At 37.9% G+C, this 15,365-nt stretch overlaps 1 protein-coding gene across 1 annotated transcript in view; it reads left to right on the top strand.

The window, feature by feature from the left end:
• Positions 1 to 15,365, top strand: part of dars1 (aspartyl-tRNA synthetase 1) — a 65,129-nt gene that overhangs the window by 26,231 nt on the left and 23,533 nt on the right. Inside the window, exons 7-9 of the mRNA XM_036576834.1 lie at positions 10,405 to 10,507; positions 12,410 to 12,490; positions 14,577 to 14,636. Coding sequence (XP_036432727.1) covers positions 10,405 to 10,507; positions 12,410 to 12,490; positions 14,577 to 14,636 — 244 coding nt within the window. The remainder of the gene's footprint in view (positions 1 to 10,404; positions 10,508 to 12,409; positions 12,491 to 14,576; positions 14,637 to 15,365) is intronic.

Here is a 15,365-nt window from a genome sequence, read left to right on the forward strand (position 1 = left end):
TCAGTCGTGGTTTTCGGCCTTGCCCTTTCGGCCTGCACAGAGATTTTTCCGGAATCTTTTAATGATGTTATTCACTGTAGATGGTGAAATCCCTAAACTCCTTGTCGTCATGCATTGAGAAATGCTGTTTCTAAATCGTTGGACTTCTTGCTCACGTAGTTTTTCATAAAGTGGTGACTGAGGTGTTTTTGATCATTCCACAAACTTCCCAGTCTTACATTGCCCCGTCTTAACTCGGAATGTGTTGTAGGTATCAAATTTCCAATTTCCAAAAATCAATAAAACTGAAAAGGTAAAATAATAAATATATCTTCTTTTTGCTGTCCTTAATTAAAAACCTGAAAAAGGCAGCTCACCAGTCACTGCTTTCTGTTTTTATTTGCGTTTTATTTACTGAACCAACTTTTTTGGAATTAGGTTTGTAGATTCTTTCATACTGGTATGTTATATTAGGGCTGGAGTGCATCGGCCCCTCATTAGAAAGCCGAATGACCATGAGAATCTCTTTACTGAATAATAAATATAAAAGAAATGCTTCGTCATTTCTTTCTACCCTTAAAGGGGAAGTCGAGTAGCATTGCGCTGGCGCAGGTTTCACTGGAAAACCATTGTTCATGTGACCCTGCGGCCTGTGCTGGTTTAATATTGGACCATACGTAGGTGGTTCCCAGGCTTTTTCTTGGCTGGTATGAGTGTCACGCTGCCCTGGTGTTCAACCTCAGATACTTTCCACAGGCTTTTAGAGAGTGACGCAGCAGTCCTCACTCAGCCTTTCCACCTTTACTTCCTCCATTCTTCTGCGGTGGAAGAGTCTGACCTGTGTTCTCCTTCTCAGGGTCATTCCAGGCCTCTAAATATCTCCGTCTGTTTGGCTGTTTATTAAATTATGTGGCTGATATGCAGACGCAATCGAGAATTAAAAAACAGAACTAAAACTCTCACATGAGGAATACAAAGAAAACTAGGGGAATTTTGCTTCTTGTACTCTAGAATTTCCTTTGTAAGGCTGCTTTACAGACAAAACAACAAACAGGGCTTTTTCCTTCAGAATAAACTGATGCAGCAGAGCACAATAATATAAAATAATGGTCACTGGTTATTCTGTTATTGGCCTTTACAGTACTGATATAGCAAAAGGTTGCAATTTGCAAACAAGCCTCTAACCAATCACAGTTGGTGAAGTTTGTACCAGTTCTGGATGCTGAATAATTCATAGTGGTTGCTGAGTAGTTTGTAGTGTCTGAAGATGTACTTTGTCACTCTATCAGAAAGAGGTATGGATCCTTCGATATTAAGGACATTTTTAACAACATTAAACTCTCATAGCTGCATAACTTCCACATTTTCATAGTGAATATTGAATAGTTAATAGTGGTTTTTGAATAATTAATTGAATTTACTGAATAATTCATAGTGGATACTGAATAATTCATAGTAGTTACTGAATAATTAATGATGATTACTAAATAATTCATAGTGGATACTGAATAATTCATAGTAGTTACTGAATAATTAATGATGATTACTAAATAATTCGTAGTGGATACTGAATAATTCATAATGGATGCTCAATAATTCATAGTAGTTGCTCAGTAATTTGAAGTGTCTGAAGATGTACTTTGTCACTCAGTACAGATTCTTCAATATAAAGTACATTTTTAACAACGTTAAATTCTATAAAGATCTCTTTTTCAATTCGTGACTCTCATAGCTGCATAACTTGCACATTAGTTTCATAGTGAACACTGAATAATTAATTGTGGTTTCTGAATAAGTTGTGATAGTTACTGAATAATTCATAGTAGTTGCTAAATAATTCATAGTGGATGCTGAATAATTTGTAGCAGATACTGAATAATTCATAGTGGATGCTGAATAATTTGTAGCAGATACTGAATAATTCATAGTGGATGCTGAATAATTTGTAGTAGATACTGAATAATTCATAGTGGTTGCTGAATAATTTGTAGTAGATACTGAATAATTCATAGTGGATGCTGAATAATTCATAGTGGATGCTGAATAATTCGTAGTAGATACTGAATAATTCATAGTGGATGCTGAATAATTTGTAGAAGATACTGAATAATTCATAGTGGTTGCTGAATAATTTGTAGTAGATACTGAATAATTCATAGTGGATGCTGAATAATTTGTAGAAGATACTGAATAATTCATAGTGGTTGCTGAATAATTTGTAGTAGATACTGAATAATTCATAGTGGATGCTGAATAATTCATAGTGGTTGCTGAATAATTCATAGTGGTTGCTGAATAATTTGTAGTAGATACTGAATAATTCATAGTGGATGCTGAATAATTTGTAGAAGATACTGAATAATTCATAGTGGTTGCTGAATAATTTGTAGTAGATACTGAATAATTTGTAGTAGATACTGAATAATTCATAGTGGATGCTGAATAATTCATAGTGGTTGCTGAATAATTTGTAGTAGATACTGAATAATTTGTAGTAGATACTGAATAATTCATAGTGGTTGCTGAATAATTTGTTGTAGATACTGAATAATTCATAGTAGTTGCTCAATAATTCATAGTGGTTGCTGAATAATTTGTAGTAGATACTGAATAATTCTTAGTGGTTTCTAAATAATTCATTGTGGATACGGAGTAATTGATCATGGATACTCAATTCATATTGGTTACTAAATAATTTGTAGTAGTTACTGTGTACTTCATTGTGGATACTGAAATTATTCAGGATCCACTATGGTTATTAAATAATTCATAGTGGTTGCTCAGTAATTCATAGTGGATACTGACTAATTCATAGTAGATACTGAATAAATTGTAGTAGATTGTGAATAATAAGCTTTAGGAATAACGACTGAATGAAAGGTAGGATTTAAGGGGTTAAGTCCTGAGGGAACAGAGAGTGTTGGGTTACTGAGTGCTTTCTTTAGCCTGTTTTGCTGCATAAATAGTTTGATGTTCTGGGTTAGCGTGATTTAGTGAGGCTGTACTGAGTGATGTGCTGTGCGCAGCTTCCTCTTCTCTGATTAGGTAAGGCTCTGCGGTTTTGTGTGGCAGTTGAGCTGATTGCAGAGACACTGTGAGAAGTGTGAAATCATGAGTGATGAAACTCGATCCAGCTCCATGTAAACAACCTGCTCAGAGCCAGTTACAGAGCCAGTGAACTTGTTTTCTGAATGCCGTGATGTGGTGTTGGCTTCTTCTGCAACCGTAGGTGTTCAGAATCCAACAGGCAAGACTTGTACAACGCTAAAATGTACTAACTCCCCAGTGTTGCAATGACCTCACAAATATAATGCAGTTTCATGATTAACTTGGTCAAAAAATGGATATCTAATAATGTAATAACTTAACCTGATAGTGTAACAGTGTTTTTACTGGTAATGTAATACAGTACTGCGAAATATTGGGAATTTATTATATTTATAATTATTATATTTGAGTTGTTTTTCCAAATGTGTGATGTAACACTTCTGTCTGTTTTATATATAAATACTTTCTCAATTGGTTTGCAGGATCTTAACACATTAAACAGGAAGCTTCAATGTGAGGCAAGTTTATTTATACAGCACCTTTCATGCACTGCAGTCATTCAACATGCTTTACAGACGAGAAAATACAGTACAGTAAAAAAGTAACTGAAAGTAAAGGAGAAATGGGATTGAAGACATGATTAAAACTTGATTAATTAGAATAATAAAGTGTCGTTAGAGGACAGAAGTGCAGTAGAGCTAACTGTGTTTAAACTGAGCTGAAAGCTGTTTAAACAGGAATGTTTTGAGCCTGGATTTAAAGTGTTTTAGGGGCACCAAATTGCTGCAAACCAGCTTTTAATTCATTATATAGTACTCATAAAATCCAAATACCATAAGGAGAACAGCACAGCAACCACTTCGGCACTTTGTTGTCGACTGATCAGAGATGAGATACTTTGTCATTGCACAGAGTATAACAAAATTAGGCAGCAAGCCTAACGGTGCATTAACAAACGTTGAAAGTAGGAATAAAGAAAAATATAAGCTATTATAAAATGTAAGATATCAAAAGGAAAAGACTATATAGGTTAAAATGATAAAATAAATAAATAAAAGAATAAAAGAATGTAGCAGTTGCATGAAAAATGTCACTTCAATTGAAGAGCATGAAATCATACTGCAGTATATTGAATACTGTTGCTTTTTTTACTGTTATAAATGCTTTACGTGGTGCTTATTACATATGACTTGTTTTCTTTGACTTGTTTTCTTTGACAAGTAAGCCGCTTGACTCCTCTTCTCGTTTCCGTTGCCTGTTCTTCATGTCACAGCTTCATGTGCAGATTAATCACAGCCTGAGCGCCTAAACCTGGGTTAACAGAGAAAGCTGTTAACCTCAGACATAGAACAGGTTAACCGTGGCTGCCTTTCTTAGGTTTTGTGGCCCTCAGTAAAGTGAAGGTGCTGTAACTGCAGTTGCTGGTTCGGTTTTAAACGTGGTTTATATCATTTTAAAGATTTTGAACTTGAAAAATAGTTTTTGGGATTGTTGAATGGGAATCCAGTTGCCATACTAACATGTGAGGAGTTTAGCTGTAGTTATTCAAATGATTCCACATCATAAACTCCACTAAGCTTCTTTAAGCGGGTTAAGAGCAGGCTGGGTGTGTTTGGCTGATTACAGTGCTGCTTATTACCGTCCGTGTGTTCAGATGCACTGTAAACTTAAATTAGTTGACTTTCATAATCATTCAAATCATATAAACTTGTTGCTCTGAAAAAAATTAAGTGGTAATATTTAACAGGTTCAAGCTTAAGTTAGCTTATATTTGAGTCATAGTTACTTTCTTATCTTCAGTGATCCACACGTCTGCAGCGAGTGAGTTTAACTCAAACAGCACAGTCATTAGAAATGGCTTTAGTTCAGCTGGCAGCGCTTTACTCTCGGCTTCTGCTCACTCTTCAATGGGTGAGTTTGACTTTAATCAGCCTAGTTACACCAAATAATGTAGATTTACTCAGTAGAGTTGTTTAACTCAAACACAATAATAGTCAGAATAACAAAAAAAATGTATAATGCATCCAATTTTAATGTTTAATGTGAAAAATAGTTAATTAACTGAAACTAGCAAAGCCACTAAGAATGCTGGGAAGCTGTTTGAGCAAAAGACTCTTCAGCTCAGTTTAAACTCTCTTAGCTCTGCTGCACCTCCCTCCTGTAAAGGCACTTTATTATTCTAATATCCCTTTTATTTTGATTTTTAACTTTAATGACTCTTCTCTTTTAAAATCTATTGTTTTAATCCTGTTTTAATCTTAAAATTGTTTTTAATTTCTATTCTTGAATGGATGGATGGATGGATGGATGGGTGGATGGATGGGTGGATGGATGATGGATGGGTGAATGGATGGACGGACGGACGGACGGACGGACGGATGGACGGATGGATGGATGGATGGATGGATGGATGGATGGGTGAATGGATGGATGGACGGATGGATGGATGGGTGAATGGATGGATGGGTGAATGGATGGATGGGTGAATGGATGGGTGAATGGATTGATGGATGGATGGGTGAATGGATGGATGGATGGATGGGTGAATGGATGGATGGATGGATCTTTATTGTCAATGTTTAAAAACCATTTAGCAGCTCTAGAATTGACAGCAAGAACATAAATAAAAAAAGAAATTAAAGCTAAATAAGGCCAAAGATGTTGAGATTAAACACAACAAGATATGAATAAATATATACAGATAATTTATTAATGTTTAAACTATAGTTTGAGTTATGTTTGTATTTTATCATCTGTAAAGCACTTTGAATGATTTCTAACTGGTTTCCAACTTAGTGCTTTACTGCTGAGACAAAAGAAACACCATTTCAGCTGTGTAAATTACGTTTCTCCTGTAATAATGTTATTATGGTCGTAACAAAGCTACACTTTTAGATTTTGTTCGGTTTGTCTGGAGCTACTATTTTGATTAGGAAAACATGAATTTGAATATACATGAGAATTAACAATACAACATATCGAAGTGAATGGCAGCATAATTGTGTTTTGTTTTGTATCATGGCTAGTATGTTAGCTTGGGGCTAACATTATCTACTGGCTACAGCATTAGGTCAGCTTTTGTTTCAAATAGTGTACTTTTATAGCATTGAATGCTGTAATAAACTGCATATATTAATGTATTAAAACACATTTTCAACTGCTGTATCAAAAACGCATCAAATCAGGACACTTTTTTGACAGTTTCCTGACTTGTAACACCCCCAGAAAACCACAATCAAAGGCCTTTTTTTTGTTACTCTGATGAAACAGATCAGCGATAAGCACATCTGCAGTGATATCACAGTGCATCCAGCAATAAAGGCAGCGTGGAGCTTCTTTTCAAATTATAGTTTGAATTATCTTTGTATTTTATCATTTCTAAAGCACTTTGAATGACCACATTGTATGAAAGGTGCTGCATAAATAAACCTGCCTTGCCACGACTTACCTGAGTTAACAGATCCTAACTAGCTTTACTTAAATAACCAAGCCGTCATACAAAACGTTTGGGTGTAGTTTAACAGATGACTTAAGTAAACCAAAAAAATTTAGTACAGTCATTCTGTGTAATGGTGTGGGGACTTAAGAGAGCCTCAGTTCCTATGAAAGTGTTAATAAGCTCTGAATCAGCCTGTTTTCTTGTGGGGTAATTGTTTTGCACCCTTCGCCTTGTGTCTCTGTGGGAATATAAATCAAAGGAAACCACCTACGTCTCCCTGAACAGCTTACAGGCCGATGCAGAAAAGGCGTTGCACACTTAGCACTGTGTCCGCATGTGAAACAGAGAAAGGAAATCACCTAAATCACCCCGAGAAAGAAAAGAAACAGAGACTCGGGCTTCATCACCCTCAGCTTTGTCTTGCACCTACTGCCTGGCTGAGCCGTGTTTGTGTGAACTTACAGCAAAAACACCTCTGAAGAGCACGTTCTCTACCAGTTACTCTGAGCTCTTACAAAGAAACGGGACCAAAAATCGTCTTTCTTTCACTTTTGCTTCCGTAAACAGCCGCTCGGTGGAAAAGATGTGTGAAGAGTGTGAAGATTCTGTTTAGTGTTCAGAGAAACTTCACATCAGTCAATCAGTAAATCAGATCTTTGTTTATGAAGCTGAAGTTTTACTACAGACAGTTGTAAATCAAAGTGCTTTACAGATTGAAATACAGACAGAAGGCCAAGAAAGAAAATGAGCACCAGAACATAAATCTGTAATGAAGTAGGTTTAAAAAGAATCCCCATTAATTAAAAAATGAAAAATTAAGACAAGAAAAATGAGTAAAATATTAATGAATATCAAATCAAATATTACTAAAGTGATGAAAGAATAGAGATAAAATGTTAATACATATCTGATAAATAAAATTAAAAATAATGCTAAAATGATACAAGAATAAAGAAGTAAGATATTAATAAATATCTATCTGATAAAAACAAAATAGTACAAAAGCGATAAAAGAATAAAGAAGTAAAATATTGATATGTCTGATGAATAAAATCTTAACAGTACAAAAGTGATAAAAGAATAAAGAAGTAAAATATGAATAAATATCTGATAATAAAATCAGCACAGTACTAAAATGATAAAGAAGAAAGACGAACTAAAAGAATTATGAAAAAAAAAAACACTACTGAAAAAATGGTTCTTTAGTGGTTCTCAGACCCACAGTTGGTCTACAAAAATCTCGACTGTCTGGCAAGATAGAGAACCAGAGGAACCAAAAGTCAGAAAAGAAAACAATATACAAATAAAGAAGATTTTGCAATGAAAAAAGAGCTGAATAAGTTATACATAGTAAAAAACTAAGATTGTTCTCTCACCGAGAGTGAGAGGGTCGAGGGAGTGACACATTTTAGGCACCCCAGTTCTATGGCATTGTTTTAAGAGCCACATCTTTTCTTTTATAAGTAGAGTGTAACACAGTCTTAAAGCTGCACAGCTTTGGGGATTTTAGGGACCCTAAATAACATCCTGTTTGGAGACCCTCTCAACCACGTCAGTTATATTATAGAAAAAAAACTGCTTTGTTTCCACTGATTAGAAAAACATAGGGACAGGTTAAACATCATAAAGCAATAACTATATAAAGGAGAGTACATAGTGTGACTTTTATAGCCTATATAAAAAATGAAAATAAATAAGTGCCTTATCACTCTGGGGCTCCAAACAACTGCTTGTATCACTTTTTCTAACTTAGTACTTCACAGCTGATGCAAAACAAACCCTTTTCCCCTTTAATAATGTCATTTCTCAGTGCTGTTGTTGCATTTATTGTGAATGTGATATAAGTGCCTGACCTAAGCGAAGCTACACATTTTAGATTTTGTTCAGTTTGTTTGAAAACTACCATTTTAATCAAGAAAACTTGAGAACTAACAGTACAGTATATCGTATTGGATGGCAGCATAACATTGCGTTTTGTTTTGTATCATGGCTAGTGTGTTAGTTTGGGGCTAACATTAGCTTCTGGCTACAGCGATAGGTCAGTATGCTATAAAGCTCAGCTTTTGTTTCAAATAGTGTGCTTTTATGGCGTTGAGTGCTCTAATAAACTGAGAATGCGTATCGCTGCTGTCCGAACAAAACCTCAAATCTCCAAAATGGTAACTTTACAGGAGAAGGAAAAAACCTACTTTACTTTTAATGTAAGTCAGTGGAACCAGACTTTTTCTCAAGTGATTTTGGGCCGTTTCTTTTAGTCCATTCATCCTGAAATTAACACACAATGTAAAGAGAAAAGAGCATTTTCTAAAATTGAAAAACTACAAAAATGGAGATATGAGGTTTTGTTCCGACAGCAGCGATATATTGATATATTAAAACATGTTTTCAACTGCGGTATCAAAAAAATTGATCAAATTAAGATTTCCTGATTTGTAACACCCCCAGAACTTCACCATTTAAACACATTTTTATTGTGACTCTGATTAAACAGATCAGTACTAAGTGATTCCATAGCAATGTCAGTTGCATTCACTGTGATATAACAGTGCATCCAGCAGTAAAGGCAGCATGGAGCTTCTTTTACACAGTGATAGGAAACACAGCAGCTCACAGAAAGACCCGATTCCACACGCCGATCCCTTTTACTGACCAACATGGACTCAGATCAGCTACTCTGATTTAATCAGTGAAAGAGTGGATGACCCGCCATGCATTAGGTTAATTTAACATGATAAAACGTGATAAATTTAATATTTCCACAAAGCAAAACCTGTTTGCTCATTTACATGGCTTGTTATCTCAGGCTGCCTCATGCCGTTATTACGTTTGGACTGCAGATCTTTCAACACTCATTCTGTTCGGAGGTGAGGACAGTGAAAGTGGTGTAAGCTTGCTTGTGTGTGGTTTGTGTTGGCAACAATGATTTGTTTGTTTGACGCTGTGAAAAGAGGAATCACACATAGTCACATTAACAAAAAACAACATGCAAAACAAAACAGAAATGCGGCCAAGGTGCTGTTGCGCTAGTGGGTGATGTCAGGATTTCCACTAACTACTTCCTCCATTTCTGTCAAAACACCTCTCTGAATGTCAGTCGTTAATGGAACTTGCCCTTTTGCAGTGGCATCGTTTCACACAGGCTTGGTTGGAAGGTGGCATGTAGAGAAACTGGAGCTCAGCTCTTTATGCCTACCTTAAAATCTATATTTTTCAGGGGATAATGCACCGTATACAGTCCTTCAGAGCTGCTTTATAGTGCACCCATTCCTGTGGAACTGAAGAGCATAGAAAAGCATTGGCCAGTAGAATGTGACACTCTGGAGTCACCATGCCCAATGCCAAGCATGGGCTAGAGGGTATAAAGCCCCCCAGCATTGGGCTGTGGAGCAGTGGAACTGTGTTCTCTGGAGTGATGGAGCTCCATCCAGTACCTTTGGGATAAGTTTTAATGACCTAGAACTGACCATCCAACATTAATCAAACACATTCAGTGGTGTTGAGGTCTGGACTCTGGGGTGGTCAGTCCATCGTTCAGCTTCTTTGTTTGATGTGTCCGTCTCCTTTTCTCAGTGAGGTTCTTCTTGACAGCTACACATCCTTTCAGACCCACAGCGCTGAGTCGTCTTCTCACAGTGGAAGGATGGACAGAAACACCTGTGGATGTTTTCAGATCTGAAGCAGCTTGATTTTCTCCTCTCTCTCAGAGATGAAAGCTTTAAGTGCTGTTTATCTGATGGGGGCAGTTTTGGTGTCTACCAGCTCTTCCAGGTGGTTGTTAGGAGGCCCATTTTCTCTGTAGATGGAAATCATTTTAACTAATTTTTGGAAACTCCTGGTGGTTCACCCTTTTTTCAGGGGGGTATTGTGATTATTTTTTATTTTATTTTTTATTTTTTGTTTTTTTTTGGTCTTTAATGCATATGTACTTCTCTCCACAGCATCACGAAGGAGAGCATTGTGGACGTAGAGGCTGTGGTGCAGACGGTGGAGCAGAAGATTGAGAGCTGCTCTCAGCAGGATGTGGAGCTGCATGTTGAGAAGGTAACAATAACGGCCATTCGTTTATACAACACTTCCTGTTTAGAATCGCTCTGCATTCACACATCAGCCCACAAGTGAGAGTGAGGAAAGGAAAAATCACATCTCGCCCACTAAACATGTAACGGAATTAAAGAATGCACAACAGATGTTTGGGAAAATATTAGTTTCTTGGCATTATATCCTCCCTGGCCGTTTTATCGGAAACCCCTCCCACCTCACTGTTGTACAGATAAAGACTGTTAATCTGTCAATGCACAGTTTGTGTTATGTATCTCCTAGTCCTTCATCAAAGGTCATATTCTGACCCCAGAGCTGCTCTTGTCTGGTCGTTATCAGTCAGTGTCTCTGCTGTGCTGAGAATGGTCCGCCACCCAGAGAACATCTGGACAGCAGCAGCCCTGTGGTCAGAAAACTAATGATAAATGAGGTAGAGGGAGGCTGAGCAGCAGCAGATGGACTACAGTCCATAATTGTTCACCTGCATAGTGGAGCTGTAAGGTAGGTGTTTCTAATGAAGTGGCCAGTGAGTGGAAGGACAAGGTAGAGGTTTCTAATAAAGTGGCCAGTTAATGACAGCAGAAGGTAGGTGTTTCTAATAAAGTGGCCAGTAAGTGAAAGCAGAAGGTAAGTGTTTCCAATAAAGTGGCCAGTGAGTGGAAGCAGAAGGTCAGTGTTTCTAATAAAGTGGCCAGTAAGTGAAAGCAGAAGGTAAGTGTTTCCAATAAAGTGGCCAGTTAGTGGAAGCATAAGGTGCATGTTTCTAATAAAGTGGCCTGTTAATGGAAGCACAACGTAGGTGTTTCCAATAAAGTGACCAGTTAGTGGAAGTGCAAGTTAGGTGTTTCTAACAAAGTGGCCAGATAGTGGAAGCACAAGGTAGGTGTTTCCAATAAAGTGACCCGTTAGTTGAAGCTGAAGGTCAGTGTTTCTAGTAAAGTGGCCAGTGAGTGTGTTGAGTTATTCATGCAGCACTAAAATGAATGACCCTGTTTCCTGAGCTCTTTGGAGCCCAGAACATCCCTTTGGATTAGTGTTTGAGGCATGAAAGGAAGTGATGGTTCACCATAACAGCCACACACTCACCGAAGCGCAGCAGCACCCAGTTACATTCATGTGTGTTTGTCTGCTGTTTACCTACACAGCACTGACTTGGCCCATATGTTTATTGTCAGTTTGGTATATTGATCATTAAAAATTCTTACAAAATCACGTAATAGTTGATTTGCATTCTGTCTTCATGTGTTTGAAGCGGTTACATCCATATGTAAATGCATGGTTACTGTTTAAAGGGCTCGTATGATGCAGATTTTCCTCACCTTTTTGAAATAAGAATTTGATGAAGTATGTAAACACTGTTAAAATCAAAATGTACCACTCATCACTCCCCCAGTCCATACAGTCCATATATACAAAATAAACTGCAACAACAGCTCAGTGTTTTTGTGATGTCATGAAAAAAACAATTACTTGCATACATCCATCTATTCCACATGCATCGGTTTAGCCCACTCAGTTCTAAAGAGCATTTCTGAATGAGGCTGAATACAGGGCAGCCTATCAGAACAGGGCTCACTTACATATAGCAGAGCTCACAAAAACAGCCTGTTTAATTGTAAGAGATACAGAGAGGTTGGAAATGATCATGTAAACATGAAATATGACCTCAGGCATAAATATATGGATATGGGCCCTTTAAACAAAAGCAGTTATGCTACCACAGACTGTCATTCACTTTCACAGCATTGAATACAGTGTGAACGCTTCCTGCTCGTGTATTAACCTTTTGGTAAAGTTAATAAACAAGGTTTCCTTTGTAGAGCATGTAGTGTTTTATTGCCCTTTGGGTTATGACTCACTCTCTCTCTCTCTCTCTCTCTTTCTCTCTGTCCCTCTCTCTCTCAGATCTATGTGATCAGTCAGGCTGAGCCCAGGCTGCCTCTGCAGTTGGAGGATGCTGTGAGACCTGAAACTGAAGGAGAGGAGGTGAGTGTACACACCGATACAGGCTAAATATGTATATGTATATGACAAATATACAGTATATATATACATTATATATATATACATGTATATGTATATGACACATATACATTTTGCACCGATTTGGCCTGAAGATTTCTGCGAATTAAAATGCACATCTGTAAGATTTTGTTCATTCAATATTTAATTTTATTCCATTTTTATTTAAACACACCGTTCACTGTCCTGTCCACGGTCCATGTGTGGACAGCCTGTTTGCAGTTCAGTGTTTTGTGACGTCATGAAAACCAACACATTTATGTAAAGTTTACAGTGACGTGGCAGAAAGGTTTCGTCCATTCATTTGTAATGGAGATGTTATGCCACCCTGGTGGGGCTTCAAATTGTTGTGTTTGTTGAACTTTGACCCACATTGAGCCATGCAGCCAGTGACTGTAGGCTACTGTTTGACCCTGTTTACACCTGGTCAGTCTTGAGTATCAGGGTTATATCTGAATAAGGCCAAACCACATAAAAATGCGAGTGTAAACGCACCCAAGACGAGTTTATTTATATAGCACCTTTCATACACGGCTGTCATTCAGAGTGCATTACAAATGAGATGCTGTCACTCAAAAAGTGAATTAAAAGAGAATAGAAATAAAATAAAATAATTATTAAAAAATTATTAAAAAATGAATAAAAAAACGTGATTAAAACACAAATAAGACGACAGATTTTAATGGAGAAAATCATTTTATTAAAAAAAATAAATAAATTGGGATAATAAAGTACTCAAACCACTTCAGGAGGTAGACTGAGACGCATTTAAGCCACGTTATTGCAGCTGCAGATGGACTTGTTCATTGTTCACCTGCATAGTGGAGCTGTAAGGTAGGTCTTTCTAATAAAGTGGCCAGTGAGTGGAAGCAGAAGGTAGGGTGTTTCCAATAAAGTGGCCAGTGAGTGGAAGCAGAAGGTAGGTGTTTCCAATAAAGTGGCCAGTGAGTGGAAGCAGAAGGTAGGTGTTTCCAATAAAGTGGCCAGTGAGTGGAAGCAGAAGGTAGGTGTTTCCAATAAAGTGGCCAGTGAGTGGAAGCAGAAGGTAGGTGTTTCCAATAAAGTGGCCAGTGAGTGGAAGCAGAAGGTAGGTGTTTCCAATAAAGTGGCCAGTGAGTGGAAGCACAAGGTAGATGTTTCCAATAAAGTGACCAGTTAGTGGAAGTGCAAGGTAGGTGTTTCTAATAAAGTGACCAGTGAGTGAAAGCAGAAGGTAGGTATAAATAATTAATAATAATAATTGGGATGATAAAGTACTCAAACCACTTCAGGAGGTGGACTGAGATGCATTTAAGCCACGTTATTGCAGCGTAAACACATCTGTCTCCCAGTACAACTCAAACCCCTCCTAGTACAGCAGAAACCCCTCCTGATACAACCAAAACTCCTCTCAGTACAGCAGAAACCCCCTCCTAGTACAGCGTAAACTCCTCTCAGTACAGCAGAAACCCCCTCCTAGTACAGCGTAAACTCCTCCCAGTACAGCCGAAACCCCTCTCTGTACAACTGACACTCCTCCCCATGCAGTACATCACTGGGCACGTGATCTGTATCTGGAAGATGTGAGGAAGATATTTATGCAGGACGCACAGGGTTGCAGATGAAAAGGCTGAACATTTGGTAACTGGTTGCCGCATAATAAGCGGATCTGCATAGTCCATCCCACACAGCAATCAGACTTCAGTCTGACTAACCGGAGACGCATTTGACTACCAAGTGTAAATGTATGTGGCATCAGGATACAATCCAGATACTAACACTGAAAGTGGACCATAAAATACAAGAATAATGTTTATTGGGCCCCATTCAACAGAGATGGCCTGTTCAGGTTTTTTGCTTTTCCAATATCTGTGTTTGTTTTAAATTGTATATTTTGTTGTAAATCATGCACATAAATAAAAATTGAATCAGTTAAATTACATTTAAGTAACTTTTATGATTGATGCAAGGTAATGATCCCTAATCTCTGAGCTATGGTTTATGACCTCACTTAATCAGGAAAAAATGTGTAATTTTGTCATTTAACTGGCTGTTTTTCTGTGTTGCACAGGAAGGCAGAGCCACTGTTAACCAGGACACCAAACTTGACAACCGTGTCATCGATTTGAGGGTGAGTTCCTGTTTTGGGGTCTTTATTCTTTTCTATTTTGGGGTCTTTTTTCCTTTCTATTGTGGGGACTTTTTTTCATTTCTATTCTGGGGTCTTTTTTGGGGGTTTTGCTTCACTGACCATGTGCATGTGAATGAACTGAATGTTCAGTGCCCACACACGCCCACACACACATCCACCCAGTCGTAATATAGTTTCAGCAGTGCGGTGATGTGGTGAGATTCCTGTGTTGCTGTTCACTCTCTTTGTTCACAACAACTGTTTGGGAACCACTGTGTGTTTTTATCCTCAGTCCAACATGAATATATGTAATATCCCTGTCTAGATGGATGCTGCTACCACAAAGCTGGAAGCATATAATTGTGTAACATGTCTTTGTGTACTGTAGCATTAATATCCCCCTTCACTGGAACTGAGGGGTCCAAACCCTGAAAAACAGCCCCAGCTCATTATCCCTCCTCCACCAAACTTTACTGTTGGCTCTATGCATTCAGGTTTCCTGACATCCACCAAACCCTGATTCATCATCAGACTGACAGATAGTGAAGCTGATTCATCACGCCTGAAAACACGTCTCCACTGCTCCAGAGTCCAGTGGCAGCACTTTACACCCCTCCAGCCGACACTTGGCATTGCGCATAGTGATCTTAGGCTTGTGTGCAGCTGCTCCATCATGGAAACCCATTTCATGAAGCTCCTGATGTTCAGTTCTTGTGCTGATGTTGCTTC

Source organism: Colossoma macropomum, unplaced genomic scaffold (genome assembly GCF_904425465.1).
Source record: "Colossoma macropomum unplaced genomic scaffold, Colossoma_macropomum, whole genome shotgun sequence".
Classification (NCBI taxonomy): Eukaryota; Metazoa; Chordata; class Actinopteri; order Characiformes; family Serrasalmidae; genus Colossoma; species Colossoma macropomum.